The following is a 16,401-nucleotide window of genomic DNA, read 5'->3' on the forward strand; positions in this document are numbered from 1 at the left end:
AAACTAGACTAAACGAGACATAAAATGAAATAAATTTAAAAGCTAAATGAAATACAGCTAATATCTAAGATCTAAAAAATTCTTCGACTGTATAAAACACTTTTTCACATAAAAATTGTCTAAGATTCCTCTTAAATCCATGTATTGAATTGGCGGACTTTAGAACTGTGGGCAAATGGTTAAATACCTGTAGCCCATATACCCTGGGCGATTTAAATTTAATGTTACCTTTTGAAAATGGTATATAGAGTTTTTTCTTTTAATACCTTCTCTTTTGGAATTATGGAAACTGAATATCTAATATCTCAAAAAATATATTTATAAATGAAAAACTGAAACCACATGCCTAATATTTTTAAAAAATCTAGTAACTGACATTAAACCGAAGACATGACATGAGTGCCAGGTTTGTGTGAAGTGGTAGCAGCAAAATTTAGTCTAGTGTCACTATAGATTTTTAAGATCTACTTTTAAATTAAAAGTGTTAAACCTTCTTTCTGGGCAATTTTTCACTACTCGTGTAATATTTATCTCTTTCATGATTGTCCCGTTCACATATAAACAGCAAAATTTAGTATAACATACCTGTAAGCTAGTGAGTATTGTTGCGGCCTTCAAATCACCAGATATACTCCAAAGTGTAAATCTGTTAAATTTCCTTTCATGTTTGTTGCATACGCGACGTATTTACTACATTGTGAATTAGCACGTCTTTCAAACTAATCTTAGAAGCATCAATAAAAAGACACATTTTTAAATTCTTTTTCAAAATTCAGTTTTTGAAGAAGCCCTACGGGATCATTACAATACACTAAATCATACTCTTTGGAAAAGTATCTCGTAAAACTTTCTTGTCCTGCGCGAAAAAAAATCAGGAATATTAGATATTATCATAAAAATAATAATAATAAAAATCTGTGATAGGCCACAAAAAAATATGTGATAGGCCAACGAATTTAGATTTAGAGCATTGATACATTCATTTTACTATCGCTAAATTAAATACCAAAACAATGACGAACTGTGTTCTAATTAATATCTTTTGTTTTCAGACTTAATAGTGGTTGTAGCGTCAATTGTGGTACTAACTTTAGGTTCAAACGGACAAGTATTTGCAACATCGGCAATTCGCGGCATTCGCTTTCTCCAGATTCTTCGAATGTTACACGTCGATCGGCAAGGCGGTACATGGAGATTGTTGGGATCCGTGGTATTTATCCATCGGCAGGTAAATATTTTTTTATAATATTACCACCATATTATATAAACATTGAAATATGTAATCCTTTCCTGTTGGTAAATCTTTAAAATTAAAATCAGTTTAAATAAAACCTGAAAACAAATGTTTTATTGTAAATTTTTCAGATTTGTAAACAGATTTCAAGAATATTATTTATTAACAAAAAAAGTTTCTCTTTTCTGGAAACTAATACATGGCTACAATTAGACTGGTAGCGCACTACAATCCAAGGGCTTTAAATTTAAATGTCTTAAACTGTGTACACATAACGTTCATTTGTCCAAAAGCAACGATTTTCTGTGAGTGAAGAAGTGAAGAATTTGGTCTATCTCTAAACATTTAGAAAACAAAGTTCATGGTTATATCAAAGAACTATATTAGAAACATCAATATACACGTAAATAATAAGATGATAGAACGAGTTCAGAAATAACTATGTCTATTTAGGGACAAACAATAATGAAACAAACGATTATACCAAAAAAAAATCAGAATTAGAATAGAAAAGGATAGAAGAGTATTAACTAATATGAAGCACATATTATGTAGTAGAGGCCTTAGTCTTGATCTTAGAAAACGAGTAATAAAATGTTACGTATTTTATGTTCTTTTGTATGATGTTTAACAAACATATTATAACAAACAAGATCATAACAAACAGATCATAACAAACAGAAAAGAAATAATTAAAGACATTGAAATACTTAACAAATTTTCGGTAGGAAGCGACCACAGATTAATCTGAGCAAAGATATAATTGAATGTCAATTTCGAAAGAACCAAGATAATCTTCAAAACACGAAAGACGAAATGGATTTCCCCAGAAAACAACAACACAACCTCTATGAAGATGTACTAACCAGACTTATACAAGACCTTGAAAATGACGTAAAAGGCATTGAACAAGCAAATAATGTCATAACGAAAGCACTAAAAGAAGCAGAAAGGGAGTGCTGTCCGACTGTCGTGACCCATAAAGAAAAATTAAGCCAAAATACCAAAGAGCTAATAAGTAAAAGAAGACAGTTGACGGAAAAATACGACTCCAACTACACAACACTGAAGAAATTAAGTAAAGATATCCACCGATCAATCCGAAAAGACATAAGAGAAAACAACACAAGAGGAATAACTCACATAAGCCAAGAAAACAGGTTTAAAAGTTTTGAGACGAAATACGAATAACATCGGTAACAAAAATATGTACAAAGTCAGAAACAAAGATGGCAACATTGCCACGGATAAAGCCGAAATCTTCAAGGTTGCCGAATAGTTTTATTGAGAAATGTATGAGAGCACTAACGAAAGGCAAGATCAGCCCCTGCCCAAAATCACAAACCAGGGATTAGAATTAATGACAGAAGTAACACCACATGAAGTTAAAAAGGCACTTTCAGAAATGAAAAATAATAAATCCCCTGGCGATGACAGAATAGTAATCGAGACAATTAAACAAGGTGGAAATAACATTATCCAGGCTTTGGCCAAAGTTTTTACCGAATGCATTTACCAAGGAAAAACTCCTTCTCAATGGAACAACGCAGTCATTGTTTTATAACACAAGAAGGGTGACATAACAGATCTAAAAGAACTACCGTCCTATCAGTTTCCTCTCACACGTATATAAACTTTTCACAAACATTATATCAAAAAAGGAATGGATGCTAAATTAGACTTCTATCAGCCTAGAGAACAAGCTGGATTTAGATCTGGATATAGCACTAACGACCACATACTGGTAATAAAAACCTAACAGAGAAGTCTGCGGAATACAACAAACCATTGGCACTGATATTCGTGGACTACGAGAAAGCATTTGAAACCATAAACCAGCAGAAAATGTTAAAAGCATTGACAGAATGCCGAATAGACCATCGCTACAATAACAGGATCAAACATATCTACCAAAAGGCAACGACTAGCGTAAGACTGTCTGAACACCAAACAAATACATTCTGAATACAGCGAGGAGTACGGCAGGGAGACACCATCTCACCAAAGCTATTCACAACCCTTTTAGAACACACATTTAAGAAGGCAGATCTAAACGAATATGGTATCATATAAATGGAGAGAAGCTCAGTCATTTGAGATTCGCAGAAGACATCGTCCTTATAGCCGATTGTATGGATGACGCAATAATAATGTTGAACAAATTATATTACGCTTCCTTAGAGGTCGGACTAAAGATTAACATCAACAAGACGAAAATAATGACTAATGTGGTTCTAAATCGTAATACTGTTGTTGATGGAATGGATACTGAGCAGACTGCATCTTATAAGTACTTGGGACATGAAATTCGGTTGGGACGAGATAACCAGACGTGCGAACTCCCAAGTCGCATAGGATTAGCCTGGGCACCGTTTGGTAAACTGAACTATGTATTTAAATTGGGCTTGCCCATATGCCTCAAAAGGAAACTCTTTGACGAGTGTGTTGCCTGTACTCACTTATGGAGCCAAAACATTAACACTAACAAAAAAGATAGTGAGCAAGATTCGCGTAACTCAGAGGGCTATGGAGCGCCAGATGTTGTGTGTCTCCCTGAGAGACCGAATCCCAAACGAAGAAATACGCCGTAGAACAAAGCAATAGACGCTGTCGAAAAAATCGCGTCGCTTAAGTGGAATTGGGCAGGACACGTCGCCAGATTGCCAGACAACCGATGGACAAAACGTATTGTCGAGTGGAGTCCGCGAGAAGAAGCACTACGGAGCAGAGGACGCCCACTAACCAGATGGGTCGATGATTTGAAGCATGTTATCGATAACTGGATGCAAGCCGCACAAAATAGAGATAAATGGAAAGATCTGACGGAGACCTATGTCCAGCAGTGGACGCGTACGCGTTGATGATGATGATGATGATGATGATGTATGATGTTTAGACGTGGACTGTTAATAAAAAATGCCTCAATAGATTGGAAGCATTTGAAATGTGGACATAGCGAAGAATGCTTAGAATCCCCTGGAAACATAGAATAACCAATGAAGAAGTACTAAGAAGAATAGAGAACAGCAAGGAGATACTGGATTCCATCAAAATAAGAAAACTGCAATGAGTCTGTCATATAACACGTGCTGACAAATATGAACTCCTAAAATTAACAATGCAGGAAAAGATTCAAGGAAAACGCAGCATAGATAGAAGAAAAATGTCCTTGCAATAATTGATGCCAACCTTCGTCGCGGAGATGGCACGTAAAGAAAAAGAACATGAACGGTTTTCTGTAAAATGTAATCAATTGAACTGTAAACAATGCGGATTAAGCACACCACTTTTACTCTGCTAATTTAGATTCCATCGATTTGGTTGAATTTAATCTTGTGATGAGCATTGCTTATCAGTTTGACTTGCTCGAAAATTTATTTTGATATGCAGCTTTGCGAGTTTCATTTCTTAAGTTGCTATATTATCTTAAGTTGCTATATATCTAATTTGTGTTAAAATTTAACTGAAAATAAAATAATAGCTTCCATATTGTTTCTCTGTAACCATGAATGCCTTGTATTAATCTATCAAACCTTACTGAAAAGCAATAATAAATTAAAATTTTAATACAAGGCCTCATTTTGATGAAATAACTGAGACCTTTGTTAACTTTATTTATAATTTCGTTTTGAAAAATCCTCCTCACAATACTCACTGCGCAAACAAAAAAGTGGATAAACATTCCAGTTAAATGGATTATTGTTCACAAGTCAACAAACTCGACTGACCAATGTAGCTTTTAAACAACATTTGCATAGTTGCTACTATCAGAGACGAATTTTTTAAACTCGCGAAATCTAAATAATCGTCCAATATCTCGTAAAGTCCAACGGTTTTCGTCCATTCTTCTCATGTATCCTTACCAGTTCCATCTGAACATGACAATATTTTGGATTACATCTGTCAGTTTCGCATTCCTTCTTCATTGAATTTGCGATCGCTTATTTTAACGTTGTGCATTCTCCGTACCATAGCTTTCCGAGTCACTTGAACGAAATTTTACAAGAAACTCTTTGGGAGAAACCTCGAAGTTTGGCCACAGTATATAGAGGTTCCACAGTAAATCCACTCCTCTGTCGGCGCTTTGATCTCAAGAAGTAATACCGGCAGTACGAAATTGGTAATTCACCAGTAGTGGATGCGGGTTTTCCCTGTTAAAATCCGTACGTTTCTATGCGACTAGCAATGCGAGAGTGGGGCAAAACCGACTAAGAACATTGCGCCATGCGCGACTACAGATTTTACTTCCAATTTTTCGGAGAGTGGTTCCACTGTCCCTCTTTATACTGTTGTTTGGCGATGTTTCTCATCTGAAAATTTTGGTGAAGGGACAATGAAAAACCTTAAATTTAAAAATTGGCGAAGGAGCCATTTTACCTTATACAAAGAGGGGCAAAATTACGGAATAAATTTATTTTCTTTAAAATGGACGACTTTGGAGAAAAATACCCAAACCGGTCGATTCTTATATTTAAATTACAATTTTTTTTATATATTTCATACTCTTGAGGTCATCTAACTGGGCGTTATGACGTAATTAATGATTTTTTTTAATGGGAATGTGGGTCGTCTGATAGCTCATTTTAAAGGGTGTTCAATTCTATATTCAGTAATATAAAAATTAACATCATTATGTATACAGGGTGGCCAAAAAAATCATTTTCGAATTAAATTAATTGCCGCAAAAAGAAGAATGCATGTAATGTATTTAACTCAAAATAGATTGTATTGCTGTCAGAAAATATAAAAAATTGTTCATTAGGCAAATAAACATTGCTTTTCGCTTAAATTAAATGTTCAAACTGCCAAGAGGCAGGTTGGAGGCTGTTTGAGATTTAATTTAAGCGGAAAGAAATGTTTATTTGTGAAATAAACAATTTTTTTATTTATTTTATGACAGCAGTAGAATGTGTTTTGAGTTAAGTAAATTACATACATTCTTCTTTTTACGCCAATTAATTTAATTTAAATTTTTTTTGGTCACCCTTTATAAATAATGATGTCGATGTTTATATTACTCAGATGGATGACGTCAGCAGTATGAAATATATGCCAAAAAATTTTAATTCAAAAATAATAAGTCGACCATTTTAGAGAAAATGAATTTATTCCATAATTTTGCCCCTCTCTGTCTAATAAAATAAAGTAAAAATTAACAGCAATTTTTTATTTGACAATTTTAAATTTTAGATATTTATAGACTTATATTATATTTCTTTCAGGAACTTATTACAACGTTATACATTGGATTCTTGGGCCTAATCTTTAGCAGTTACTTTGTGTATTTAGCAGAAAAGGACGCTGTTGAAGATGAAGAGGAAGGTAAAAATACTGGGACGTTTTCCAGTTACGCCGACGCCCTCTGGTGGGGAGTGATAACAGTGACGACGATCGGGTACGGTGATACTGTTCCACGGACTTGGATGGGGAAAATCGTTGCGTCTTGTTTCAGCGTGTTCGCCATTTCCTTCTTTGCTCTTCCAGCTGTAAGTATATAAACATTACTAGAGAGCGGAATATATTCAAAGTGCATATAGATGCATATATTGCATATTTTCAGACAGCAAACACAACATTGCATATTTAAGCTAAACACGATTTATTTTGCATATTTTAAAAATAAATTATATAAAAGTTTAAAATTTTCCTCTCTTAGTTGGAATTTTATAACTTCGATATGAACGAGCTCGTTATTTATCTATCTATCGCTCATCTGGACTTTCCCATTACTACCTGAATTTAACAATTATGGGTGTTCCCAGAAAAATATTATTTTATTAGCGTAGCAAGTCGTAGCTACCTGATTTAAGGGTCTAATAATTATTTTGTCAGTTTCCGGCCAATATTTGTTTAAAGTAAACGTTGCATCGTATTCAGTGTTTTTAAAGTGATTGGTATATATTAAATTTAAATATGTCTACCATTCAAAAAAGTGCTTGGATAAAGTGTTTTCCCGAGTTAAAGCTAAGTGGAGACAAAGTATTTTGCAAGGCCTGTTCTAAAACCGTAAGTTACATTCATTTTTACATTTCATTTTTTAAATGAGGAACTGACAAACAAAAGCATCATGTCCCACAAGAGAAATTTTTCTGGAAACAGTGCTTTTATTCGACAAATTCGCTTTTACTTCTATAAAGACGGACATAGAGAGAAGCATCAAAATACAAAAATCCATCAAATTGTAGACAATTCCGCTTTTGTTCTTCAGCTTAAGTAACGTACTTTGTTCTTTAAGTAACCTACAAATTGCTAAAGAACTTATGTTCATAAAAGTTGATTTTAGTTTTTTACCAGATCTAATAAAGTCATTAGAACAAAGGAATTTACAATTAAGTGATTCGGTTAATCTTGTTAACACTTTTTCTGCTCATTGTCAAAAAATTCCCGGAAATACAGGGATTACAATTAGAAATAAATTAAAAAATGTTTTAGAAAAAAATGAGGGCTTCGATTGTTTGAGGAAAGTTGTACGTATTTTTGAAGGCAACTTTTCTGAAGATCTTACGACTTAATATATTGTTTTATTTTTGGGTATTTTTAATATGCATTTGCATATTTAGACAAATTTAGAAAAAATACCTGCATATTTGTATTAAAAGTAATGCATATATATGCGCATATTTTGGTAATGTTGTGTTGCATATATTCCGCTCTCTAATCATTACAATAATAATTTAGCAGCATTAAATGCAAACAGTCGAATTCCTTATTAGAATACCCGGTTATAGGAATATCCCGGTTGATGAAATAAGACTTAAGGTCCCGAAACTTCTTACTAGGTTTCCATACTCCTTAATAAATTTAACGCTTTAATCCGCTCTCAGACTCTTAGATAAATACTCCATTATTTTGTGATGAGTACGAATTCAATTTTTCGCTGAAAAATTCACATGTTATAAAGTATTTTTCGTTTGCAAAAAAATTTTATTGCCCACCTACTTCGTTGCTTTTTTATTATATTTTTAGAAATGGTTAATTTAGAATTCAGTAAGAGACTCAGTGTTTGAAAGTGAACCATGGCCTTGTTGAATTCGAATCCAAGTGCAGTCTAACCAAATCTGATTAAAAGTTTAGAATTTCACGAGTTTCAAGTACAAGAGAGTAAACTTCTATATAACTAAGACAGCTTTATCAACTATTGATGAGCTTATTCAAAATTAACCAAAAATGAAAACGCAGTTGGAAAGATGTAGACGTCAAACCAGCATTAGTCGAGTGGGTTACTGAGAAGGGCACGAAATGTTCCTATCGTCCGTCTAGTTTTAAAAGGAAAAGCTGAAGAAAAAGCCAAAAATTTGGGTAATGAGACCTTTAAAGCGAGAAATAGATAGCTTTGGAGATGGAATAATGGATGGCAAAAGTGGGCTTTATTATCGAGCTACTTTAGACGGCACCTTTTGTTCCCGAGAAGACGAAGCTCTAAGTGTAAATTCCAAAGGACATATTGATGACTATGTATTGTGCTAATTCGGTGGAAGGCATAAATTGCCACTTTTTATAATTGAATCGGTTATTGCGAAGACAATCCATGTCCATATTTTAGGTAAAATGACTTTTCGACGCCATGAGGTTTTTACGATTTAAATAAACCATTCCGCGCAAAAACAACGCCAGTTACTGTTTATATTGGATGTTTAAATATTTTATGATAGGTCGGTATGTTTTTCGGTCAGTTCGAAAACAACACTTGTCCTTTACTTGTGTATATTGACTGTTTCTTGCTGGCAATTAACAAAGTTTTAGTACAAACTTTAAAAATGACGGTTCATTTCGAAAACAACATAAGTCAACAAAATTAAAAACCTAATGTCAAAAAAACTAAGTAAAATTGAGTCTTTTTCTTGTATATATATACATACAAAATATATCCAAACTTTCATGTATTTTGACTGCTTCTTGCTAAAAATAAAGATATAGCGAGGACATCACCTTCTAGCAGAGCAGCTCAGGAACGATAATGTCTGGATCCTGTCATCGGACGCAGGGTAGCCCTTTGCTAACAAACGAAGAACACCTTCTTCGCTCAACGAACTGTGCACAACTTACCAATTTCTAAAATACGTTTAGCGGGGTCTCTTCTTCGATATTGGATTGGTACTCAATTAAAGAAAATTAGTTTTAGGGTTTATTGCCGATTTTTCATTATTTTTGTTCCGCGACACACTTACCTTAAATAGAATGATGTCATTTCGACACGTTCCCAATAGTAAAATACCAAGTTTTAATTAAAATTTCGTATATTCATAGTTCATAAAAGTTCATATATTAGACGCGACCCTTTTTTACGATGTCTAAGAGACGTTTTCGAGAAAGTATTTTAACTATACGGGGAGGGCCATAAGTTACAAGAAAATTGCGGAACTGCAACAACGCCATATGGTCTGAATTCTCTTTCAGTGTATTAGTTAGGTATCCCATCGTTTAATGTGGTCTTCTTTCTTGTTTATAAAATTTTCGTCCTTCTTGTTTCAATTTTCTCTTTTGTTTCTAATGTTTTGCACTGAACCAGGTAGGTTTTTAAATCATAATACTCTTTTTCTTCCTGGACTTCGCTTTGGTTCGTACCTCTCTGTTCTTTTTTATTCTTCTACAGACTCCTTCATTTTTTACTCTGTCAGTCCACGGAATCGTAAGAATTCTTCGATGTAGTCACAAATATTTTCAATCTTCTGTACATACCTTATTATCTTTAGGGCAAAATATATTTTTCTTTAAATAAACTTTTTGTTCCAATGCCTGTGCAGACTTAAATTATACATACAACATATTTAAAATAGTACGAGTACCTACTAGTTTATTTACCTGTCAGAAAATCTGTCAGGGAAGGTCTTACAATTTTACAAAAATCGGTGAGCTTGGTATAATTCCCAATTTATTTATTAATCAGAAATTCACAATATACCTACATAGTTCTTTTACGAGTGGTAACAAAATTGACGTTTTTACTGGCATCAGATAAAATACACATTATAATTATTAGGCAACGAATAATGAACATTTATTTTTTTTTAAATCAAAGTGTTAAACCAGTTAGAAATCAGTCTTTCAAAAGCTTTAAATAAGCTAGATACTATTATTAATATAGTTATATAGCTATATATTTAAATATACTATTGCGTGATCTACCTTTCTATTTAAAAAAATCGAAACTATGACTGTCATGTGAAGATACATCATGCAAGGAATGGGACTTTATTATCATAACACTCTACGATTATTTGAAAAATCGACCTGTTCGGACATTTTATTTGTGATCCAAAAATGGAATGAAGTTAATATCGAAGGAATAAAACTTATTAATTTATATTAATATTATATCGTATATCATAAGTTTAACAATACCTATTTATTTGTTTTCTTACTCTATACCAACGGACTAAACAAATAACGGTCGAGATAACTGAAAAGATTTTTAATTACCAAATACAAACGCATATCGAAGACGAACACTTGAGTATACAGTGATGAGCGCGCTAATAACCTGCAAAATAACGCAAAAGATGAAAAACATAATACATTGCGAAACAAAAAAAAACTAGTGGAGGTATAAATTATCTGTATAAACGTATAAATAATTAAAAATCCACAAGGAAAAGAAAAGGTTTTCCTGTAGTTGGCTGTATACCATCAATCACAAAATTGGAAAGAAATCCTTTGTAAAAGGTATAAAATTTTTTTATTAAAAATCCCTTAAAAGGGCTACATCACAACAAAACGTTTTCGATTTTTATAAAAAATCATCATCAGTGTTCGATCTAAAAATAAGTATAACCGATTTAATGAATATAAAGTTATTATTTAAATTTTGACAAAGGTTAGAGCAAGTTGGTTATACTTACAAACTTGATGCTAGCTGAGCCACAAAAGAAAAATATTTGGGTAAAAACCCTTTACATAAAATATAGATGCCTTAAAAGTGCATACTTCAGTAAAAAGGCCTGTGATGGTCACATGGCAAACAGGATAATGCCCTAAGGCAAGGTATACAAGTTTCCCAACACGTGGGATCCAAATTGAGTTGATCATATTTCAATGACTTAATGGCAACTGAATGCAAAATGAGTGATGTTTCTGAAAGGTGTCAAAAGACAGATGGACAACGTGACGTGGAATTTACCCTGTATTCCGACAGCCAACTAATTGTTAGTAAAATATTTAATGAAAATTTACCTAGTAATAACAAACATCAACAAAGTTGTGGCTATAATTACATTTAAGTAAGTACTTTGAATATGTAAGATGAACGTGAAGTATGAAATGATTTTTATAATGAGAAATAGCCAGAATCTATGCAGCCATCTATACATGTTCCTATTCGAATTGAAGTAAGTCCAACTGTGCTGTTGAAAATTTGATTTACTATGAATTAAAAGGAGTGTTTGGTTTAATTGTACCAATGGCAGAGTAAATTAGAGAGTCTATAGTAAATGGAAGTCTGATATTAAAGTAGTGTTGAAGTTAAGATAAGTTGTATGAGTCACAGGAAGAAACTGATATGATATGGCTATTTCTCATTATAAAAATCATTTCATACTTCACGTTCATCTTACATATTCAAAGTACTTACAATATATGTGAATTAATTGGTTAAGGTACCTGAGTGTTGATATTGGAAGTGAAGAAGAATATCAAATGAACTAATAACCTGGCAAAAGTATGAGGTCCTTTTATGTAACATAGCATCTAGGACTAAACATGTTTATGAAATAGGGATTTTTTCTATTTTTTATTTTTTATTTTTTTTTTATTTTTTTTATTTTTTATACCAAGTTATTGAGTTGAATTGAAAAGGTTAACCTTTTCAATTCAACCTTTTCAATTCAACTCGATAACTTGGTATAAAAAATAAAAAATAGAAAAATCCCTATTTCATAAACATGTTTAGTCCTAGATGCTATGTTACATAAAAGGACCTCATACTTTTGCCAGGTTATTAGTTCATTTGATATTCTTCTTCACTTCCAATATCAACACTCAGGTACCTTAACCAATTAATTCACATATCATTATATCATATCAGTTTCTTCCTGTGACTCATACAACTTATCTTAACTTCAACACTACTTTAATATCAGACTTCCATTTACTATAGACTCTCTAATTTACTCTGCCATTGGTACAATTAAACCAAACACTCCTTTTAATTCATAGTAAATCAAATTTTCAACAGCACAGTTGGACTTACTTCAATTCGAATAGGAAGATGTATAGATGGCTGCATAGATTCTGGCTATTTCTCATTATAAAAATCATTTCATACTTCACGTTCATCTTACATATTCAAAGTACTTACTTAAATGTATTTATAGCCACAACTTTGTTGATGTTTGTTATTACTAGGTAAATTTTCATTAAATATTTTACTAACAATTAGTTGGCTGTCGGAATACAGGGTAAATTCCACGTCACGTTGTCCATCTGTCTTTTGACACCTTTCAGAAACATCACTCATTTTGCATTCAGTTGCCATTAAGGGCCGGTTGTTCGAACGCTAATCAAAACTGATCATTATCAAATATTTAATTACAATTATATTTTATTAACCGTACTTCTGACAGATGTCGCATTTTGAGGTTATGTTGACTGATTTATTTTATTATTTTGGTTTTAATTTAAAATAAAACATAATTAAACTCTTTCTGATGTTAATTTCTTGTTTTTACTTACAAATCAATAATAATAATAAGCAATTTTTAATAATTTAAGAGCTGCGGCTATATTTTAATTACTGTTTTACCTATAATCAATAACTGATTAGTGTTTTACATGTATTTTTCATGTCGCGATTTGATTGCCATCAAGAAAATTGATTACAATAAATGATTGATAATAATCAACAATGATCACTATCAAATATTTAATTACTGCCACCAAAACTGTCAATGTCAACATTTATTGGGTTGCTGAAAACATAATTGATTAAAATTATGAGATTAGTTAATCAATTAGCATAACAGTTATTAACATAATTGATTAAGTAATTTCATATTATGTTTTCAGCAACCCAAACAAAGTTGACATTGACAGTTGGGGCCAGTAATTAAATATTTGATAATGATCATTGTTGATTAGCGTTCGAACAACCGGCCCTTAGTCATTGAAATGTGATCAACTCAATTTGGATCCCACGTGTTGGGAAACTTGTATACCTTACCTTAGGGCATTATCCTGTTTGCCATGTGACCATCACAGGCCTTTTTACTGAAGTATGCACTTTTAAGGCATCTATATTTTATGTAAAGGGTTTTTACCCAAATATTTTTCTTTTGTGTCTCAGCTAGCATCCAGTTTGTAAGTATAACCAACTTGCTCTAACCTTTGTCAAAATTTAAATAATAACTTTATATTCATTAAATCGGTTATACTTATTTTTAGATCGAACACTGATGATGATTTTTTATAAAAATCGAAAAGGTTTTGTTGTGATGTAGCCCTTTTAAGGGATGTTTATTAAAAAAATTTTATACCTTTTACTAAGGATTTCTTTCCAATTTTAGTATAAATAATTAACATTACATAGTTTTGCACCTTTAAACGTATCAGAGGAGTATGACAACTGTCACTGTGACAGTAGAATTTTATAAAATACTCCTGTCACAGACTTCTAAAGGTGGGAAACTATGTATTGTAATGTAAATTTATACATATAAATAGTTAATCATAAAAATGCCACAAGGAAATAGCTTCAGAACAACGTTAATTTATACGTTTATGTCGATAATTTCCAACTCTACTAGTTTAATCTCTCTTTAATTGACTCTAGTTTCATCACTGCATAATGCATTTGTCATAATTGAAATGACTAATTAAATAAACGTAAATACATGAAAGTCCTGACAGTTATGAAGCTCTCCAGGAGTAAATGAATAAAATCACAGAAGTAAGTCAGAGATATGGACTTTCACTAAATATTAAGAAAACAAAATGTATTGTGTAAATGGTCTTTAGAAGGAACAGCAATTTTGACGAATCAGTATGAACGGTTAATAAATAGAAAGAATAAAAACAGACACCTATCTTGATACGAACGTCGATGAAATTTGAGACCATTCCCTAGAATTCAAATGTAGGATAAAGAAGGTAAGGTCTGCAATACAAAAAATGGCGAAGTAATTAAAATGTTATAATTTACCAATAACCATAAAAATCAGGTTTATTTATTTATTTATTTACCCACGGGAAAACCCCATTATCAGAAAAAATACAATAAACACAATAAAAAAAATGAGGTACAATCATTCATTAAAATATATAAAGTAAAAATAAGAAAAGCAAAGACTTTAAAAATCACCAGGCAAAATATTCAAAACATAACAGTTAGAAAAATAAAATATAAAATGTACATATATAACTGAAACAAAGCAATAAAATTATACAAAACACAAATAGAGATCTCCTCAGTTGGCCCAGGCTTATATTAAACAGATCCATATCAAAACCATTAAGAAAGCACATATATCTATTTAAAAGCATGTTACTACCGTAGGATGTTCTGTGAAAGGCCGTGTTAAAGGTAACATTGTAGCGTAAACCTGGATATGGAACATTAAATCTTATACTATCCAACCAACTGGGACAATGGGCGACCATTAATGATTTTGAAAACAAAGACACCTCCCAAATATCACGCCTAACACTAAGGGGAGCTAATGATAAACGTTGCTCAATCCCAGTGTAATCATGGTTCCCAATATAAGTCTGAGTTTTATAAGCACAGTATTTTAGGATCATATGTTGGACTTTTTCAATATTGTCAATATGAATTTTATGGCACGGAGACCAAACTACCGAACAATATTCTAATATAGATCTGACTAGACAACAATAGATTAACCTAAGAGCAACAATAGAGAAGTATTTAGAGTTCCTTTTAACAAATCCAAATAATTTGGAAGCTTTTACGGATAATGAATTGATATGTTCGACAAATGAGAGCTTTTCATCCATGATAACACCTAGATCTTTAATAGACGAGACATATCTAAGAGGTTTACTGTCTATGTGATAAGCAGTATCAATTTTGTTTAACATACGGGAAAAACTAATATAACAACACTCCTCAACACATAACTGAAGATTATTGCAAATGCACTAATCACATAAGCGATCCATATCAGCCTGTAAAAGTTTCTGATCCTCAATATCATTCACAACTCGCCAAAATTTTACATCATCGGCCAACATTAAACATTTACTATATAAGAAGCAATTAACGATATCATTAACAAATAAGTCAAAAAACAGGGGAGACGTATGCCTACCCTGTGGAACACCAGAACTTACAGTAATAATATCAGAAAAAAGACCACCCACTTTAACTCGTTGGGTACGACCAGATAAAAAGTTTTAAACCCACTCAACAAAATGGACATGAAAACTTATGGATGCCAATTTATTAAGGAGAATTTGGTGATCAACACGATCAAATGCCTTACTGAAATCGGTATAAATAGCATCAATCTGCTTACGATCTTCCATAAGCTTTAAGAGATCAGATCGGTAGCAAATTATATTCGTTACTGTGGATTTTTGTCTGCAAAAACCGTGCTGAGATTCAGAAATCAGACCCCTGCACACCCACGACAACTGCTTAGCTACCAAACTATCAAAGAGTTTTTGAATAGCGGATTGAATGCATATACTACGATAATTTTCTATGTCATTCTTCTTACCTTTTTTAAATATGGGTACAACAAAACTCTCCTTCCAAGCACCCGGAAATGTAGAAGACTGTGAGGATTTATTAAATAATAACAATAACGGCCCAACAACAGTGCAGATACATTTTTATAAAAGGAAATTAGGAACACCATCTGGACCGCTGGAAGTTTTATTTGGAAGAGAACATATACCATCAAAAATATCAGTGACAGTAAAGTCAGTGATATTGAAGCAAGCACCGATGTTGCTGTCTAAATAATGTGCACTGGGTAACTTGAGATCGTTATTACTGGGTAAGTAAACAGTCTGAAAGGAATCTTTGAATAAATTAGCAATACCTTGTCCATTAGAAACTGACGGTTCATTATAAAACATCAAATCAGGAAGGTTGTGACTAGACAGTTTATCCCTAATATATTTCCAAAAAGAATAAGGGTTATTCTGCAATTCAGCTTCTAAACCTCTAATATACAGGGAAAAGCATCCATCAGACAACCGTTTACATT

At 32.5% G+C, this 16,401-nt stretch overlaps 1 protein-coding gene across 1 annotated transcript in view; it reads left to right on the top strand.

Annotated features, from left to right (window-relative positions):
- LOC126885350 (potassium voltage-gated channel subfamily KQT member 1) overlaps nt 1–16,401 on the top strand; it is a 267,609-nt gene that overhangs the window by 46,881 nt on the left and 204,327 nt on the right. The window contains exons 2-3 of the mRNA XM_050651907.1: nt 1,053–1,228; nt 6,457–6,720. Of these exons, the coding sequence (XP_050507864.1) occupies nt 1,053–1,228; nt 6,457–6,720 (440 nt within the window). The remainder of the gene's footprint in view (nt 1–1,052; nt 1,229–6,456; nt 6,721–16,401) is intronic.

Source organism: Diabrotica virgifera, chromosome 5 (genome assembly GCF_917563875.1).
Source record: "Diabrotica virgifera virgifera chromosome 5, PGI_DIABVI_V3a".
NCBI classification, from domain to species: Eukaryota; Metazoa; Arthropoda; class Insecta; order Coleoptera; family Chrysomelidae; genus Diabrotica; species Diabrotica virgifera.